The sequence below is a fragment of the Schistocerca gregaria genome, chromosome 1 (assembly GCF_023897955.1).
Source record: "Schistocerca gregaria isolate iqSchGreg1 chromosome 1, iqSchGreg1.2, whole genome shotgun sequence".
Taxonomy (NCBI): Eukaryota; Metazoa; Arthropoda; class Insecta; order Orthoptera; family Acrididae; genus Schistocerca; species Schistocerca gregaria.
This window is the reverse complement of record NC_064920.1, coordinates 640,431,106-640,452,172: the sequence shown is the minus strand read 5'-3', so window position 1 is coordinate 640,452,172 and position 21,067 is coordinate 640,431,106. Positions and strand designations below refer to the sequence as shown.

Sequence of the window (21,067 nt, the reverse complement as noted above, 5' to 3'; positions counted from 1 at the left end):
ATTGTATAAACGGTAGGTGTTAACAGGTTAAATCATAGTATAGGTTGCATCTAGCTTTCGCTCAATTGATAGTAGGATCTGTAAAAATTGTTCTGGATGTAGTGGTACACTGCTAAAACAATCATTTGAACTACTTTCTAGGGATATTCTTAAGTTAAGGCCATCAATTCTTGCATTTAACAAAAGAATGTTTAAATCTGAGTGTGCACTCACAGCATTTAATCCTTGCAATAGTTCTTGGATATTTGCGTTCGTTTCATTACGAATCGTGGAAATGTGAGATAAATTGCTTAACAGTCTGTTCAATGAATACTGTCTGGTTAGTAATGGTTCTTTGCATATCCTTTAATACGATAATTTCATTACAGAGGTTAGTTGAATCTGTACTGGACTGTTTTTCAGGAGCTAATATTTTGCCTTTAACTCCCAGTAGATCGCGACTAGTTAAAGTACCAAATACAGTATGAAGGATATTCCCTCCAAATTCCAACCAGGCACGTTTACGCCCAATTAAAGTTTTGTGTGGCAAAAGCTTTAAAGAACAGTAAATATCTTGTTCATAATTAGCAAATGTAGACTCTACCTTCATTTTGGCTGTGATCCAGTTATTATACCAAGATGTACCCATGTCCAAAATTGTATCGTTGCCCTTAACAGAACGAATTAGATCAATTTGTATCTTTACAGAACTGAACTGTTGTTGCATTTCACTCAGATTGTACTTGAGGACAAGTTTTGCATCACTTGCTGAAACTATCATGTCTGCTTGTGGTTCAAACAAAACACCTGTACTCTGTGGTACTACTACTACAGTAGTAGTAGAATACGCTATCATAGCAAACATTAGAATAAAAATGAACATGGTTTATTAGTTCTAAATACTAGAGTTAACAATGAACATAAAATAAATGAGTTTCTTGTGGTAACCTGTGGAATAAAAGGTTTAGTTTCACTGTGCACTCGTGCAATAGCTTCAATACTAAATTTTCACAACACATTCACATAAGCACATGGCTGAAATAACCACACGCATTGCACTTCTACACACTACACGCGTTTACGCAGATTGTAGGGGTGTCTGGAACTGGATTGCTCGGAATGTGGCGATGCCTTGGCCTCGAAGTCCGGACTGCGACCTCGAGATTCTCGCTTCCTGTGTTTGAGAACAGCAGGTCTGCCTCTCCGTCAGTCCTCGTCGTCTTGCGATACTACAGGAAATCTACACAGAAATGGCCTTACACGACTGACATGAACGAAAATCAAACGAAAGGGCTGTTGGAGCTTAAGAGTGACTGGGGACAACACTCTTTATCTTTGGTATTACACTGTGCAAGCGATCGGTAGCATAGTGCTATGTGGCCGATATCGAAAATTTTCGCGTAAATTGTATGATATTAAGGCAAACTATGTGAAAATACTAATGTTCCTGTAATCCCAGAGTTTAGAGATAGCGACAGCAAGCAAGCAGGTCTGAGCCAGAAACAGTAACGCCTTTGTGCAGGGGGAACCAGCCCAGCCTTTGTACACCAGATCGATTAGTGACCACGGTATGCAGAGGACGCTCTGATCGCGAACTGGACGAGCATATCCGGGGGGCAGTTGATTCATAACTGTTGACCGTGGTGGATGAGCGACCGACCTCGCAGAAAGTATCTAGTGCTGCGACTATATATGGTGCAGGTGCTTATGTTTTTTGGGATCTATCTGTCTGGCAGTATGTTGTGCCCCAGCTGCCATTGTGGCTTTAGAGCATCTTCAGACCAGCAGCTGTAGGACATCGAAAATACACCGAAAACTGCTGCCATTTTATCTCGTCTCTAGCTGAGTGCTTCGAATTACGTTTGTGTTTTTTTTTTTTTCATGATCTGTTGTGGGATTCGAAATGTATCATGAACTTTTAGATATATAATTGATCTGATTTTCCCGTCTGTTCTTAGACACCAGTGTGCTACGAGAAGTGAGATAAATAAAAAGTGTGAGTCTTAACGTCCCTGAGTCCAGCAGAAAATATAAACTAAGCCCACTCAGTGTTTCAGAAAAGTGACAAACACCACAGTAGCTGTAGGACTCCGAAATTTTTCTCTCTCTGTCAGTGCCTTCAAACAAGCAGCTGAAACTCGAAAAGTGGTGCGCGTCTTGTTTAGAGTTAGAGACATATTTATTTCGCCTTCCAAAAATCGTCGTTTTTGCGTGTAAAATAGGATGTTGCAGCTGATATTTGTTTTGTGATCTATTTGCCACAAAAGCGTGTGAAGTGTTTCAGGGAGCTTGTTCAAGTGTGGCGGAATACATCGCAAAATTGAAGCAAACTACTGGGCAGCGATCTCTTTGAAAGTGTATTTAGAGACATATTCAGTTCTATTTAATAACTCTTGAAAGCTCGACAAGGGAAAGCTCGAACAGGCGAAGTGTCTCAAGGACGGTCTCACAAGTATTCCACGCCACGGTGGTGGTATTCCTCAGAATAGAACACGTACTTAAATCTCTAATTGTTTAAGTATTCATGCCTCACCTACAAAGCTCTCTCTCTCTCTTCGTGGAGTGGCACATTTAGTTCCTGTGCCATCTTCAAGATAAGTATATGAGACTATTCCGCTCTTTGCCTAAATACCAGATTTAATAACTCCTGAAATAGTTTGTGTTCAATTACAGCGGCTATCTGTGTACCGAAAGAAGGTGCCGCTCGTCGTGGCCACTCGGTTTGAGGCGTCATGTCCCGGACTGCATGGCCCCTCTCGCTGGAGGTTCGAGTCCTCCCTCGGGTATGGGTGTCTCTGTTGTTCTTAGCGTAGGTTAATTTAAGTAGTGTGTAAGTCTAGGGACCGATGACCTAAGCAGTCTTGTCCCTTAGGAATTCACAAATATTTGAACGGCAAAGAAGTTTGTTGGTACTTCCTACAAGACCGGAAGTACTTTGCACGTGGCCGCTCTGCGGCTACCGTGTGGCGGGACATGATGGTTTAATCAAAACGTGGCTGCATAGTAGGGGCTCTAAACTGCAATGGGACTTTTACATACATTTACACAGGCTCCTGTTGATAAATACAGATTAAATGATCATCGAACTAGACTAATTTTAGCCTTCTGTTAAATTCCACTTATTTTCTTTGTGGCAAGAAACAAACATCGCTTTCCATCACATTAAAAACTTGATAAGCAGTATTGTGTTGTGCTGACTCCAGCTACAGACTACAAATATCTGACGAAACACCTGATAAAATATACCTGACAACCATTATGACATATAAGTATCCCCAATTTCTAAGAGAGTGATAACATTAGTAGGAAGTATCGAGATACATTTGATCCCGTTGCATATCGTTTGGAGTGTGGTAGATTCGGTCGGATAATAAGCTTCATAGTGAGCGCTAACAGGAAAGACGTACGTATAGCTTCCTTGCTGTGAGCAACCTCGAGGTGTGTGGGGGTACTCCACTTTTTTGTTTCCTTAAATAAATACATTGCAATTACATCTATTCTGTTCCAGCAGTAATAATGGTTTTTAAGCATTGAATATAGGTGCCACCTGAACTGATAATGCTGTTTAATGTGAGCTAAAAATTTTCTACTTCATCGCTAAAATGTGCGTAGTTGGATGAAGTAGCTGAACCTAGGTATGTGGTGGCACAGCGATCCTCATTTCTTAACTGTATGACGTCACTGTTTCTAACACACCTAACCAGTAGGTTAGCACACATCTAATCGAAGTTAAGTATTAGTTTCCAAGACCATAATAGGCTATCGTTCGTTTTAATGTGTAAATTGCTTAAATAATGCGGTGTGTTACTTTTTAAACGCTTATTTACTATCTCAAAAACCTGAGTATTTTATAAAATCAGCAATTTTGTAACGAAACTGTAGATAGCAACGGAAGAAGATGGCCATACAGGTATGTTGCAGAAATGTCATTGGGCAAAATACTCTGCGGCAAATTGCGAAGGAGAAAACAAAGTTGTATCATGAGTGAGGAGACTGTATGCTGGTTAGTCATCAGCCTTCCACTACCGTAAAATGATCACTTGTGGCAAGTCAGTCTGATGGTTAGTAAGACCAGGGGTGTGTTGTGTTTTATTCTTTTTTTTTTTTTTTTTGACGGTTGGGGGAAATCTCTATTTTTGGGCAATAGATCTTTAGCTTATAAATTCTGATTATTCATTATTTAATCAATAAATAGTGATGATAACAGTGACAAGTAATAAATAATTATAACTGAAATATTTTTACATGAGATAAGGAGGCTAGGCGAAGTGGCTGGCTTGTAGAGAACAACAGATCCTTGTCCCAGAGACGACTTTGACGAATTACTATGAAGGAGAACGACAACCGCTTATGGACATTGACTTCTGACCTGGGCTTTCCGCCTTGCTGTGATATTTGTTCTTCCAATCTCACAATAAATACCAGGACCGCTGTGAAAGATATCAACTCTTCTTTCTGAACACTATTTTAATTACCTCTCATATGCTATTCTAATTATACGTAGGGGAAATCAGGGCAGGGCTGAACCATGAGGCAGAACAGAACTAGGGGTTTATTTTGACTGCAAAGTGGTGCACTCTATAATCACTTTCAGGAAGTATTAAACAAGTGATAACCAAGGTAAGAAATCATTATGGCAGAGTTTGTCCTTGGCCGTTGTGCCAGTAACGAGCTCGTACTTCTTTTCCTTCTGTATACTGCAAGGTTGGTAATTTCATATCTGCAAGGTTAGTGAAAATTCTTTATCTGATAGTTTTCCCTTTCCTAAAATCTCAAAACGCACACAAGGCCTTTTATTGTAGTGCGTTTACACGATGTTTGTTTCTCGAAGCGCTTTGTGGGTTTGAACTTCACAGGTGAGAGCTGAACGGACGGGACGGAATGTACTGAGGTCCCCTTCTGCCCCACGTACGGTACCATTCCTGCCTACTGTTTAATTTTTAGTATTCTTATTTAATCTAACACTTCTCAGATACATTATCATATTTTAAGGTTTTACACATTGTTTCCAGTTACATTTCTTCTTTTCGTATGATTATCGAAACATATGAATACCAAACTGATCGTCAAAATTTGTTTACAGAAAACATGGAAGAGGCAGTGATAGCTGTTATGAAAAAGGATATGGGATTTAAGGAAGAAAAAACTCAGTTAAAGGCCCCTGAAACAACTCGGCCCCTGAAACAACTCTTCAAAGAGTAGTTCAGAATAGACTTAAAAATTAGACTTTTCAACTGACTACTCAACTGGAAAATTTTGCCGTCTTTTCTCAAATGAGCAAGAGTTAGAGCTTGTCAGCTATTCAAAAGCCATGGAATGTAAATATCTTGAATTGACAATGAAATATTTCACAGCTTTACCTTTCTGTTAACGGGGAAAAACAAACTGAGCATCGTTTAATAAATAACCGAAAATGGTGGGTGAAGACTGCATGACTCAGTTTCTTTCAACGCATCTGCACTTGAGTATTAAAATGCCAGAGGCTACATCCAGTGCTCGAACAATGGGCTTCCATCGTACAGGTTTTTCCAAGTTTTTAAGTTTTTTGGTTGGTAGTGTTGACAAATACAAGCTGTCTGCAGACCGCATGTCCAACTTCGACGGGACTGGGACATATGTCAACCGAAAGACGCATTTGATCATAATACCTCCTCAAGGAAAGCGGCAAGTTATCAGAGAAGAGAAAAACCGTAACACCACAAATGCATTTCAGCTGCCAGTTCCTACGTACCTCCTATGCTAATCTTCGTTATTCAGGCTGAATGAACACCGAGCAAAAGGCGAAAAGAGACAGATCATCATTCCTGGAAAAAGAAACATTCAGGTAAGTTAAACTAATGTCGAAAGTGGAGCAGATGTCACTGAAGCCGAGTGTCTCCACTATAATGATTTATATTCAGAGTGGACTGACGTTTGCGACGCTTGTTTCGTATCGTAAATGAAAACACAACTCTTGTACAGGAATTGACAGCGAAGAAGATGAAACTGAACTCATCCGTGAATTTGTGCCCAAAGTGACCAAGTTTCTGCCACTTGTAAGTAAATTCGCTTGTTGTGTTTTGTGAGTTTTAGGAAATGTGGTTAGATTTTGAAATAAGGTTTGTAGAGAAATGTAAATTAGTAATAGCCTTTACACTATATAACAGTTGTGAATGTGGTTCCATTCTGCCCAAGACCTGGGGCACAACGAACCAATTAACAACTTTTTTTTTTTTTTTTTTTTTTTTTTTTTTTTTTTTTGTCTTCGTCTGTGTGGCTTTAGATCAAACTCCTTTGCTCCACTGTTTAGAGTATATATTAGTTGTCACGCTGAATGTTTTAGCTTTTTCTTTACCATTTGAGTAGAGCTATGGTCTTTTTATATTAGTTTTACCGTCCTGCACCCAGTTCATTCAAAAGTCTTAAGTCTGGTATCGTGAATACACTTAATCTACAGAGACGAATAACGTTGTTCTGTTGTCGTCCAGCTTGAGAATCTGGACTTTGTCTTCAGATGTTGAAACCTCTCAGTAGAGGCTGCCATTTGAGTTACAAAATTTGAATGGGAGACCACTTGAGCGGCCACTTGTAAACGCCAATCAATAACGGACACACAATAACGAACAGATTAGTAAGAGTGGCTCGTTATGTAGCAATCAGAAAGCAGCCTTAACGGTGACACAGTGGGAGGAGAGCACAACAAATACAACCAGGAGCTGCTGACAAGAGTCCTCCAGTGGTCAGAGAAGGAGAGAGAGAGAGAGAGAGAGCATCATGTCTTCTCTCGGAGTGGTGAGCCTACTGCTGTTGCTGCTCGTAGCAGCCTCGTCTGGTAAGCGTGACTGCAGACTTCGAGTACTTTTCTGCACTTATAGAACGAAAGAATAAAGAATAGAAGCATTAATTCGAGATATGATTTATCTTAATGGAGAGGAATTCAGTTCGCTCTATGAGGAAAATTTAATTACTAGCACGTTTGCTCGCATAGACCTGCACCAGAAAGCAAGAAAACTCTGCTGGTACTGGAAACTTAAAAGTAGCCCGACTGTATTGTCTGGACAAGCAGGTAGAGGGAAAAATCACAAATACTCGTTTCGTTACCTCATGATGACGTTGGTAGTTTCAGAGGGCTAAAATTTTGATTATAGTCGCCTTTGCTGAGTATGTACGTATGCGTTGTTCATGCTTCTCTACCAACATTACCATATCGAAATCTCTCACATTGCTGGATGTCTATGCACAACTAGAAGGGACAGATCATTTAGGAGAGATTGTATGAACCTTCTGCCTTTGAATTTCGAAGAATTTTCACTAATAAACGTATTTTCGACCACAAGCAAGACAGTAAATGAAAGTTCCTCGAGCACATGAATAGCTTCCAAACATTAAATTATGTTTGCTAGCAAGAATCAGATATTGTAAGATGAGATAAAAATTTCACACAAAAAAAGTACGGCACGTGTTCTGGAAAACTGATGGAAGCGAATTGTCATCAGAAGAAATTCCTCACTGTTAACTGATTGCATCGTTTGAAATATATCTTCACACTAATCTCTATGCGTTTTCTCGATTTTCGGTATTTGCGCCGATGTTACCTTTTATTGCCACCAATAGAGAATAGTCTTATGTATCTATCACAAACAGGGAGTTCATCAACCAGCAGGTACCATCCTATTTCTCCTCATCCCAGTGCAAATTTGCGTTTCTTAGCGTGGTCCGGAAATTACACGTCTGTCTGGCGGGGCTGGATGAGTTATCGGTTTACGAAGACATTTTTTCTAGAAAGCGGGTGGAGTTGCCTTCCATTGCCCGTCGCTGGACACGCTCTTGAATGTGGACATAGCTCGGCGAAGCTTTGGTGAATATTTTGGCTGCAAAATACACAACTCCAGGTCTCAGATTGTCAATTGTTGCGCGGGTTGTATCGATTCGTTCAATTCCGAACTGCAACACAAATCTCGAAGATCGCAAACCAAGTCGTAGACTTGATTAAAGTTCGAAGATCGGTTCGCAGTGTGTCGCACTGTTAACTGCGGTCTTCCGCGACAAACAGCGATCCAAGCAGAAGTCTTATGCTTCGAAAAAGAGAGTATGCAGAACCTTAGCTGTTAATGGCTGTGGTATGAAATATTTTAGATTGGTAGATGAACATGGGCAGCATTCCATAATCGATCTCTTCTTTTCCTTCTCTTCTATTATTGCTAGTGATTTCACCACTATGACGATTATTTAAAGGAAGACACGGCCGTGCTCAGTAAAGAGTTTTTCACATGTTGCATCAGATTGTTGTTCCAGTCCAACAATCAGCAACCTGGGCACCGATTTTGCAGATATTTTGTGAAAATGGAGTTCGTCGTTTACAATGTGCTGTGTTGAACCAAAAATAATGTTTACAGTTGTTGCAATGCCATCCACTTACACAAGTGGTATTCCATAACGATGTCTGTATTGGTTGAGTGTTTCCTGAAGTCACAACGCGATAAGCCTGGACCAGTCAAGGGTTATTCACCATGGAAATCACATCATAGCCAACTTTCATTTCCATTTATAGACAAAAATGCGTCCCCATGACTCAGACCTAATTTTCCATTCTCTCTATGCATAAACAGAGTAACGGAATGCTGTTTGTGACTGCCGCACTTTTTTTCATTACAAATTTATGGTTTTTATTTGATTCTTGCTCCTATTTCTACACATTTTCTGTAGGACTGTCAAAAAAGGCCAAGAATCTGAATAGTGTGGATTTTGCCTGGCACAGGATTGCTGGCTCAGGCACAGTGAGTGCAGATCATGGATTGCGCCATAGGAAAGACATGAGTGGGTGTGTAAGAGAGACCCCGGCAGTACAACGCTGGTATCATGAACTAAGAAATATCAGATGTGTTTTGTTATTCAACAGGAGAGATATCAATTTAAAACTTATCCCATTTTTTTACTCAGGGCATGACCAGAATGTACCAAGCTATTATGCTCTTTAAGGCACAGTGGAATTAATGACATTAGCTGCCAGTGGACACTGGGGAAAGTTGAAAATTTGTACTGCACGGGATTCGAGCCTGGGTATCCTGCTTAGTAGCCAGATACACTGACCACAGTGGTCATCGCAACTGTAGGGATTACCCTAGCATGCCTCCCGCCAGAGTCAAATCCTCAACTTATCCACATGCTTCTGATGTAGTGCCTCTCGCCCATTATACTCATTTCTCATGGTAAGTGTTCGAAGATGGTCTGCATCTGCACAGAATTGATGAGTTGGTCGTCCTGACGGGAATTTTATACATTGTGTTTGTTCTTTTGGACACGTATAAAAGAACAGACACGATTTAGATCCCACAGGCACTATCAACCAAGGCACAAAGGACTTAATGACATTAGTTGCCAATGGGCATTGATTTAAATCAATAGGGAAAGTTGAAAATTTGTGCTGGGCCGGGATTCGAACCTGGATTTCCTCTTTACTAGACAGATGCACTGACAACTGTGCGACCTGCACACGCTGCAGCTGCAATGACCACTGTGTCTGGATAGTGAGATGGTCATTGGTTCTACCTAGTAATGGGAGATATGGGTTCGACTCCCAGTCTGGCACAAATTTTCAACTTTACCCAAATCAATGTACACTGGCAGCTAATTGTATTAATTCCTTTATATCTTGTTTCGCAGTGGCTGCAGGATCAAAACCGCATCTGTTCTTTCAGACATTTTTACAATATTTTATGCAAATTATTTGTATATCTTCTTATCAATCCCAATTTAAGATTTTCCAACCCTTATTCATTATTATATTTTTTTCTCTTGTCCAGAGGATACAGAATTTCAATAAAAATTTTAAATCGACTTATGGGAACTCTCCTTTCATGGTTGCTACGTCACAAATCTGGTACATCAAAATCGGCAAATAATTTTTACACTAGTAAGCCCTTACACAGTAATAGCCTCTATACATGTATGAAGACATATAATTATTATGTACTACAGATAGAAAAGAGAAAGAAATGAAACTTGAAAGTGGAAAAAATATTTCATTCTGCTGGGACTGCACAGTATTCCAAATTGTGTATCTACCCAACAGTGTCTTCTGTCAGATTCCTCTCTACTGATAGAAATGACAAGAAGAAGGAGTAAGACCTGGACGTGGGAATAAAGCTTCAGGCAGTTGTGGCTACACAGTTCGCTAAAATGTTTATCTGCCAAAGAGTGGCAGATTCCCTAAAGACTCTTAATTGCTGTTATCTACAATCTTTTTCAAACCCACAATGTTTACGAGTTCCAACTCTTTCGTACTCTATGTGCAGACAAGTCTATAAGCGTTTTCAGGTGGGTTCTGTATTATTCCGAATGGTCACTGGTATACATGTACTTTCTTGATGCCTTCCTGCTGAGCAACGTGTATCTAATAGGATCTTTTGAAAACATACTGCTGAGTCTTTACATCTGAATGACACTCATAACCTTTTACCACATGTAGGCTATTCAAAAATACATTATAATGGTCAGCATTTATCTCAATTCTGCTCTTTGTTCAATAGAAATGTGTTTCACATACTTTAGCCTCTATTTTCTCCATCTTTTTCTCATCAGCATTCTAAATATTGCTACTGAATTCAATATCTTCCTCCAGGTACCCCTGTTTTTCATCAATCTAGTGGGTTTCTCTAATGTTTGCTTACTATTAACAATATGCTTTCCAATGAAAGGCACAGTAATTACCTCAATGTTTGTCAATATTAACACTACTTGGCTCTGATCTAAGCCAATTATTCCTTTGTACTTTGATAAGAAATCAATGGAGTTAAAGTATCCACACTTAAACATGGTTCAATTAAACAAGGATGATCAATAATTACACCTCTTATACCCTTTGTATCAAAGCTTCTTGTTTTATCGGGGTAGATATTTTTCCACTAGCACCTACTATTCTTAAACCAGTTATTTGTATTGCAGCTAACTTATCCCTGTTAAGAATAGAATCAGAGATTGTTTGGGACAACGTATTTGCTTGGCTGTCACTATCAAGAAGACAGAGGACTATTATGCCTGCCGGCCGCAGTGGCCGAGTGGTTCTAGGTGCTTCAGTCCAGAACAGCGCGACTGCTGCAGTCGCAGGTTCAAATCCTGCCTCAGGCATGGGTGTGTGTGATTTCCTTAGGTTAGTTAGATTTAAGTAGTTATAAGTTCTAGGATACTGATGACCTCCAATCTTAAGTCCCATAGTGCTCAGAGCCATTTGAACCATTTTTTAAAACTATTATGCCTGAAACATTTAACTCTATGACAGGCTGATTTATTTCACTTTGTATAAGGGTCTCATGAAAGTCATCAAGCAAATATTTCAATCTGCCTCCAGCTAAGATGGTCTTTTCACTTACAATTACATTTACACTTAGCTTTAGAAGGTTGTCGATATTTATATTTGCAGCTGCCTCTTCTAATCTGTCCACCAATTTCAGATCAAAGCCTTTGAAGATTTCTTCTGTCTTTGTTTGCTGCACAGCAGCTTAACTTCTTTTTACCTTTGAGCAAAGGCATTTCTTTGTATCATTGATATGGAAATCATCATCTAGCTCCATTTCTTTTGATGAACTGGAACAACTCTTAGGTCCCTTAATCTTAGTATATTAGCTACATCTTTCATTTGCTAACTCCTCCTCCTCAGAATTTCACAGTACTGAATCCACTTCTTCCAGAGGAATTTTGGCCTGCACTTTTCCATCACTATCATAAATGTAAGCACTTCCTTCATCTTCATTAGCACCTGCTACAAATGAGTTGTTTAGTTATTCCCTATGATCTGTAATATTTTCTTTTGAAGCTTATCCATACTTTTCTATTGTGCCCAGAAACTGTCAATTAGATTATGTGCGTGGTTCACAAATTATCAGTACTCGTAGTTGCTACCAAAATGTCATCCACATCATCAGTTTGTGTGTGTTGATTTAATGCATTGGTCTGTTCGTGACATATTGATTGAATTATTGACCCTGCCTTGTGAACACCAGTTTCGTCACGGATGGGCATTAGTTTCCCTTATGTGACCTACCATTCTCAATAATCATAGTTTCAGTTTGGATATGTCTTAATAGTACATTGTCTACATGCCTTTCTTCGTCAAAATTTTGAAATTGTGATGGCTATTGACCTGTTCTGCTGCCTCTGCCATGATAATAAGAGTTCACATTTCGGACTTCTAATCCCCTAAAATTCGGTTTCCATCCTGATAATTTCTGTTATTTATGTTTCTGCCAGAGGGCACATTATTATTATTATGCATCTGTTCCTCATTAGCAAGCACTCTCTCTATCCATTTTAGGCATTGTATGAATCTGGACACATTATCCCTAGGCGTGGAAACGATTCTTTTCTGCCAATCCCAAGACAGTTTATTTACCAACTTCATTACTATCATGTTCGATTTCATCAAATTTGACAGACGAGATACCCACTTCCTAGAAAACTCTTTAATAGATTCACGACCAAAGGTGTACTTATTACCGCACGAAAATTATCTTAATACATCGTTCTGTTTATTATGGGGCCAGTTCTCATTCGAGAAAGCAGATTTGAACTCAAAAAGTGTTTGAAAATGTAGCATGGCGTTAGCTGATCCACATAGAGCATCCATTTTCTAATGAAAGAAATTTTGTCAATCTCAAGACAGCCTTTCAGCAACATATCTTCAAAATCATTCCAGAACTCTAATGCGTGTGTTCACTTGCTATATCAAAACGCCGAAGTTTCCGGCATTAAATGAAAGTGGCATCAACAGAAGTGTTACTCCTGCACAGTAGTGTTACGAAAACTACCAGAAGGTACTCTGCTTCCTATGTCAGCAATGGTAGTGTTTAAAACCGCCACTTGAAGTTCTACTGTTTCTATCTTGTCAGAAGCCTTTTGTTCAGATATCGTAACATTTATTTGACAGATATCCACTTTAGAATTTACTTCTGCAAACTGTTTAGAGCAAAGGTCGTGTTCCTTGCCTATTCTTTCTGTTAACCCGTTTCCTAAAAGTTCGTATCCTTTTTTGTATATATTGCGAACCTGACCATTTTCTGTTTCAAAAATGTTATCCAGTTTGAATAACTATGACCACGCTTTCATTTTCGATTCATGAGAACTGGAAACAATTTAAAAAAATTTGAACCATCCATTTTTAATTCATTTCCTCCTTTATTCCTTTTTTACTAGATTTCAATGCATGCTTTAAACTATTCATTAATTCCCTATTATTGGATTCTATTTTATTTTGCTGTTCATTATTACTGGATTTTAGAATCAAAAATGAATGTTTACTGTTTTAACAAATCAGTGTATCCACAGACACAAACTAAATTTTTGAAATCATTTAAGTTTTCCTGTCATAATCAAAGCTCAATACAGTTTAGAGGCGACCTCCAGACGAAGTTCTAAGTACTGTTATTATCGCTCCATCTCTCAATTAGGTACAGTTAACTGCTCACATTAAATGTGTGAATGCAACGGTTTCCTACAACACTACGGGCGACACACGAAATAATAAACATTGAAACTAAAAAAAGTCTTTCCAGTGATTTATCAGTCCACCTCTACACATTTGCACAAAATTGCGCGATACCCAGTTTGATCGATAAAAACTCATGTCAGTCTTCTTCAGTGTTATTTGAGGCTCTGTGTACGTGGCTGCGTACAGAAGTACGACACATCCGGAAGCATAGCGAGACACACCAACGGCGGCTGATGACGATCGGATGAAAGTCTATATAATGTTACGGTGCTTCCATTATACCGTAGATGCAGTTTCGCACCGGACGTCAAAAACAACATCTGTAGTAGAACACCGTAAGTGCCTACAGCAGAGCTCAAATGGCACTCTTTCTGACTACAAGGTCTTACATATTATTGCTAATCGAAAACTAGAAAAATAACAGTTAGATAACTGTTAAATTCCGACTTCCAGATTTTTTCTAATAGAACCAAGGGTAGATTGCAGCATCTAAACTGTATCTATTCTAATACCTGTATCCCTGTAAAGTTACATAATTGTCTTGTAATTTGCTTCAGTTCCAGAATTTCATCTAATTAACAGAAAGCTGTAAGTTTTTCTTGCAACTTACTTCTAGAAGCTAGTTAAACTAACATGATTTTATAAATATTAGTACAAAAATCAGTTTTTACTCAATAACTTGAAACATAAGAAAAAGCAAATCCATAAAAGCTTTACTGTGTGTTTCTAAATAAAATGAAACCTAAATCTAAAATTACAACTTTCTATATTTAATCTTTTGCGCTTTTGAAACTTCGTATCAAGCGGATTTTTGTAGGAACTAATCAGCGGATCATGTTGAAACTTAATATTTGTAAAATATGTTCCACATCATCTGGGAAAGCATTGTTATTTTTTTAAATATATAGTTTTACTTTAGATCATTGTCCAATGGTTTGTTTGAATGCTAGAGCATACATTAAGTGCGGTAGGCTTGGCCTTGGCCAAGTGTCAGGAGAGTAGCCATCTCATTCACTCGCCACCATCGTCATGTACCCACAGTGCTTGCTTCTCCACAAACGACAGTAGCGAATCTGGACCAAACAGAGTGTTTCGCCAACCTTGAAAAACAAAAATTTCGACCCCTCTCTAGTCTGTCAAAGCATAGTATTAAAGTGATGTGTAAAAATGAAAAGTACAAAGATACCACGTAACCTTTTTGGTCACCAAAGTCCAAGATAATAGCGTAGAACATCTGTCTGTGAATTACGCAAGTGTACACAAGTACATACACACACAAACACACACTAACTGCATAATGTATCAGCTCCCTCTCCTTCCAGGCACACACTTCATCATTAACCCACCTGGCACGACATGTATATAGATAGTTCACCTATTGGTTTTGATAAGTCTGTTTGCGAGTATCAAAGTATGTGACACACATGGCCATATCTTTTGATTGCATTAATTTAGGGGCTTAAGTTTTTACACTGCCAAGGTACCATAGATCCTAGTTTGAGACATAAATTTCAGCTCGATACCTTTACTTGTTCCAAGGAATGTTGGGTGTAACAGACACACAGACAGACAGAAGTAGAAGAAGATGATACTACAAGGGTTCAGTTTTCGCTAACTGAGATACAGAACCATCAAAACTATTCGAACTGCGTGAAATGACGAAAATGTTGACACCTGCGTTTTCATTACTGACTTAAGAAACTAGTTTATGAACTGACACATCAGTTGCGTCATTAAATTTCTTTGAAAGCTATGCACTTATATCATTCACTATTGACTATTAGAATGAGTATAAAATACACTCTCTGTAAATAGCTAAAAACCAACATTTGATTATGTGTCGTAATTAACGAATTAGTAATATGAGTTCTGTCTAAAATGTCTGCAAATCTACCAATACATCTCAACACGAAAAAGACCAATCGTTAAATCAAATATTGCAATGTTATTTTGCACATACATACATACCTCAGCAAATAAGTGTCTAAAATATGACTGTCAACTCTAAATAAAGTATTCCATGCCTAACTAGTTATAAATAGTCAACGGGGACCAAGACCTGGTAGTATGGGCTATCTGACTTTTAGGCATTGCATCCATATTCATTCCCAATATTTTAATATTAAAAATTATGTAGTTCTTAACTATGGAAATCATGTATTTCTTATAGGTGTCGCTTTGCACATCAGTGGTATGTTAACATACGCCAGAAATTTATAATGGTTTTGTCACAATATGAGCTGAAAGTTTGGGCTGGTTTAGGTCTTTAATTAATTATATCTCCTGAATTAATTAGGTTTGAGCTGTAACAAACATGTCATTGAAATGACTATAAATTGGTCTACAGTTTAGAGATAATCTACTTTTGTGAATCTATCTATTACCTCACTACATTTTTATGGATACCCTGTAGATGGAAAACTTTGAAATACAATATCTTTTGAAGTATGTCATTTGCAGCGAAAATAATTAATACAAAATGTTCAGAACAGTGACTAACATAATCTGTATAAATAGGCTTCACAGAGGAAACTAATTTACAGTAGTTTGTAAATCCATTAATACACCTTCAGATAAGGGATTCTATCATGAAAATTTTCTGGAACAATAACAGCAAGGAAAGAAAAAAACTAGGATGGATCCTGGCTATTGTAATTAGGACCATAAAAGACAAAGTACATGGTGAGGGCCAAATCTGCTTTGTTACAGGTACCAGCATTAAAATATATTAAATGACAATTTAAATTATGAACCATATGTTTAGTATGATGTAAACTAAACTGTTTCAAATATTAATAGCATATAAAAAGTAACGCACAGTAACATTTGAGTTTCTTACTGCTGCATGCCTGAGTGACCATTTCTAACATGAGCCTAGAGGCGATGCGGAAAAGAAATTGTTGTCACTAACGAAAGTAGGTGCAACTTAAACATGGATGTTGCGTTGTTTGTACTGAATCAGATACCAGATGGGATAATGGCGTTTGTGGTTTCTTAGCCCTTCTGAATTAATATTGTGTTTTCGTTTTGTGCTCAGAACCCTTCAGCTCACAAGCAATGAATTTAGAAATACTTGAATCGAGATCACTTTGATCTTTGAAGGGACTGGCGACTTTGACACCTGTGAAAAACGGAGAAATCATTGGGGTTCATCAAGATCATTAAATATAATTAGAGAATGTATTTGACTGCACTCTCTGTTATTTAATCAGTCTCAGTAAGTATTTTGTGGAAACTACCTTCAGACCCACCAGCAAGATAAAAGATTGTTTAAGGTCAGCAAAAGATACACGACATACTTTGGATACCCTGGGTATATGTAAAATTCCTTGTAGCTGCAGACTGGTTTACACTGGAACCACAAAAAGAAGTGTTAACACCTGTTTGGTTGAACACAAGAGGAACTGCAGCCTGGGACATACGGATAATTCGGTCGTAGCTCAACATCTTTACCAAGAGAGTGATCATGTAATAAAATTCACTGGTACGAGTATCATATCGTGTGCATACGCATAGAGGGGCTGTTTAGATTTATAAACACCAAAACAATTTTAACAGAAAAGAGGAAGGTGTTAAATTAGATACAATTTGGGAAACATTGCAACATAAGAACGACGATCGATTGATTTCAATCACGAATGACGTCACGTGATCGACTGTGGTGCCCTTTACACTGACCATATATTCGACTCTCCTTCGGGTTATGGTTGCAGTTTGTCACTTTACCCCTGAAGATATCTCCCGCAGTCAGAGGGTAAACATTTAGAAGAAAGTTTTATGTAACGGCCATGGCTTATTATCCTGGAAGCTTTAAGTGATGTTTCTCAGAATTAGTCAGCACAGTTTATTAATACATTTGACCCGGAATTCATAATCAACACAGACGTAATGGGTTGCAGCGATACCTATGAGGAGTTCTATTTGTTATCAGCAGCTTTCTTTTTCTGGCTGACAGGGCGACAGGGCGTCGGTCCTGGCGAGCAGGACTGGGGCTACATAGACGTCCGTGATGGGGCGCACATGTTCTACTGGCTGTACTACACCACTGCCACGACCGATTATGCCACGCGCCCACTTGTCATCTGGCTGCAAGGAGGGCCCGGAGCCTCTGGCACAGGGTATGGAAACTTCGAGGAGCTCGGCATTGTTGACGCAAACCTCAACGTCCGGAACTCATCTTGGGTAAGATCCTCCACTTACACTCTTAAAGGTTGTTGCCCAAAGTCACTTCTCTGGTCGACTGAAGAAACTAAATAGGAGCGAAAGCGATGCCACACTCCAATGATGGCTAAATTTGTACCGGGCAAGTTATGGTACAGTGCCTGTCAAATAGCTCCGTATTTATAATGCAACACCTGGTGCTCAGAATTTATGTGTGTGAACTCCTATTCCTTGTGTTACTATTCGTGTATCGAAGAAACAAAACCAGTGTAAGATATGTTACAAAACATATTTCTGTATATTGCGAAAAACCTTCCGTCCTTCATGGTCTTCACTTATTGTTCCGCAAAACTATAACTTTCATAGTTAACTTCATTTCAGTAGTGCGCTGCCAGCTTGGTGCAGTTTGTCATACACCTTCGAATAAATAACAAAGTAGTCAAAAAATTGGACTCGGACCACCAGAATGAATCAGTTCTCACCAATATGAATTCCACTAATATACCATTGTCTCCTTCCAGTAAAAACAACACCTGTAAACATCTTCCACTTTTAGAATTTATGTCGATTATTTCACTCACTTCTTTAACTAGAAAGCATGAAGTTTCGTGTTTTTTACTGTTGTCTTGTTTTCCTCTCTTCTTATTACTCGTTTCCAGGAAAAAAGTGCCTCAAAATCGTTTTCATCCGAGTTGACTGCAGATACAAGAACATGAAAATAAATAACATGCACAATTAGAAGGACCTGTTGAAATATAATGCATCTGATAAAATCCATAAGACAAGGATCTAGTACTAGGGAGTCACTAACAAAAGAAATTTTCTTGTGGATACCACCAACTGTGGCTACGAAAAACCACATACCATGGAGCACCTAAAGATTTGTCGACTATAATCTGCATCTTGCACAAATGAAGATCTTCTGCTTGCAACATTGAGTACAAGATTTTGCAAGGTTTTGGTCAAGAGTAGTGTAATTAGATAATTCTTTTTTCATTTCTTTGTAATGGTAATTACCAACCATTGCCTTCGTTTCTGACTCGAATAAACAAATTGAATTACGGGAATGTAATAACGAATTGAATAACCATCATCATTTTAGTCCATATGATGAAACTTAAAATGAGTTCCCATTTAAGACTATGTTTTGTCTTGTAATAATATTCTTACGTAAATGTTACAGAAGAATGTTTGTGCTTAGGTTTCACCGTTTTATACGCATTAAACGAATGTAAAACAGGAGGCTGGTAAGGGTGAGAATTTGCGTCGTCTAGGTCAGCATTTATTCATGTTGTCGAATCGTTAAAAAATAAACTGTGTTTACTGGATTATTTTCGTTTCCAGATAACAAACTGACGCCAGTGCCTCTATTACGTACTATAAAAGGTATAAATGGTACCAACAAAGTTAAGGGGTTTGTTGAGGTTGACTCGAAAATTGTGCAAAAATACCCATATGCGGAAATGTCATCCAGCGACGCAACAGAGCGCAAGTTACAGGATCAAAGTGGCCTGGGCGATTCCTGTGGCAGTTAACATGACGTATCCAGAGCTGAAATAACATTGTTGTGAGAGGTGTTGGACGCGTAGCTATACTGCTTACATCATAAAAATAAACCTGATGGAAACGTTAAACCACGTATTCTTTCGCATTTGGAGGAATCTCACTGGATTTCGTTTCACGTGAAGCTGAATCAAGTTTTCTTGAGTACAGTCAAGTACAACAATAAGGATAAGCTTAACGCTATCAGTTATTGCCACATCTCTTCAACGATACCACGGGATAGCACCTTTCACAGCCCATGTTACTTGAAGTGCACTGACCAGCCTGCTGGGAACTGCTCCTTCATGATAATGAACGTCCCCAAACCGCAAATATTGTAACGCAGAAGTTACGCCAACTCAGGCGGGAGACACTCCATCACGCGCCATATAGCTCGGATCTCTCCCCATGCGGTTAACACACCTACGTTATCTTAAAAAAAAAGTCCTTACAGTTGGATGATTCCTGTTGGTTGACGTACCAATTCTGGAGTGTACGGCCTTCGAACGGAAACTTTTTGATTGCCTCTTAAATTTTTATTTTCTATCATATGACGGAAAGGGAATATGCGCTATCGCTAAGCAAAAAGCCCATCAATAGATTTAATAGACTTAAACTGTCGAAATATTGATAAGATTATTGGTTTTTGCCTATCCCTGACTTAGTCAGTACCAGCTGATTCGTCCACTAGCGTTACGGTAAGTTAAACATATGGACGCCATACTGTAATAGTCTCTACACAGCTAATACAACAAATAAAAGATATATAAATCCCAGACACAGCAACACTCCTCTCATTTGATATAGAAAACATGTATTCCAACATACCAGTACCAGAAACAACAGAAATTATACACAAGAACCTGAAAACTTATGGTCAACTCCCTGATGAACAGCTTAAGGAAATATGCACACTAATAAAGCTCATAACAGAACAAAATGAACTTTATTTAGAAGAAGATGGATTGCCAATGGGGTCTCCAGTTTCAGGAGCCTTAGCAAATATTTTTGTAAACCACATTGAATAGATCATTTTCACAAAAATAGTAGCAAAAGAATACAACACATTATATTGCTTCAGGTGTATGGATGACATCCTTTGCTCAATAGATGAACCACAAACAAAACTTGAAAAACCTTCATACTGACATCAACAAGATACATAAAAATATAAAATTTCCAATTGAAATAGAACAGAATAACCAAATTAACTTTCTGGTTATAACAATCAAAAAAGAAAACAATAAGCATATGTTTGAAATTTACCGTAAACCCCAATCCTCGAACCACCCACATGCACAAAAGCAAGCAGCACTTCAACACATTTATTTCCTAAGGTACATAATTCTACCATTAGTGCCTTTTGCGGCAATGCTATTGCTATATTTTCGTATGTCAGAAGCATATGTCAGACTGCAATCAGTATCATTAACGTCTTCCTAGTTTGCTCTTACACCTTCTAGAATGGCGAAATTACTCTGTAGTTTTTTAGGCTTAGGCCTGCTGTACACTCTTTCTGTTTCACAGTTTTCGTTTTCAAGAGAATCCCTCAATACCTGCTTTAAATTCTCCAGAAATTATACGTATTTTCTAGCTGCATTTATATCACAGAGAAGCTCATTGCACGAGATTCTATCACTAGGGGTAACGTAGACACAGCCCATAGGAAAATTAAAGAGACCTTTGGAGAAAACAGAACCACCTGTGTGAATATCAAGTTTAATTTCACAAAACAACCTATGTGGTAGCATTTATGCGTTAAAGAACATACCTTTTTCCACTCTAATGTCACATGAACAATGCTTTAATGACGATAATAACTCGAAATTTACAGACCAATTTACCACAGTTTGTATACACGCCGCCTTCTTTTAACATTCACAAGGATTTGCTTGTTCTTTCCTTATAGTGGTTTTTATTAAG

The 21,067-nt window shown here is 38.4% G+C and overlaps 1 protein-coding gene across 3 annotated transcripts in view; it reads left to right on the top strand.

The window, feature by feature from the left end:
• Window positions 1-6,638: 6,638 nt before the first annotated feature.
• Window positions 6,639-21,067, top strand: part of LOC126360492 (retinoid-inducible serine carboxypeptidase-like) — a 283,675-nt gene continuing 269,246 nt past the window's right edge. For 2 of the 3 annotated variants that reach the window (XM_050007718.1, XM_050007717.1), the window contains exons 1-2: window positions 6,639-6,790; window positions 17,397-17,623. In XM_050007718.1, the coding sequence (XP_049863675.1) occupies window positions 6,733-6,790; window positions 17,397-17,623 (285 nt within the window). In that variant the 5' untranslated portion in view covers window positions 6,639-6,732. The remainder of the gene's footprint in view (window positions 6,791-17,396; window positions 17,624-21,067) is intronic. The other variant, XM_050007714.1, reaches the window with a different exon arrangement.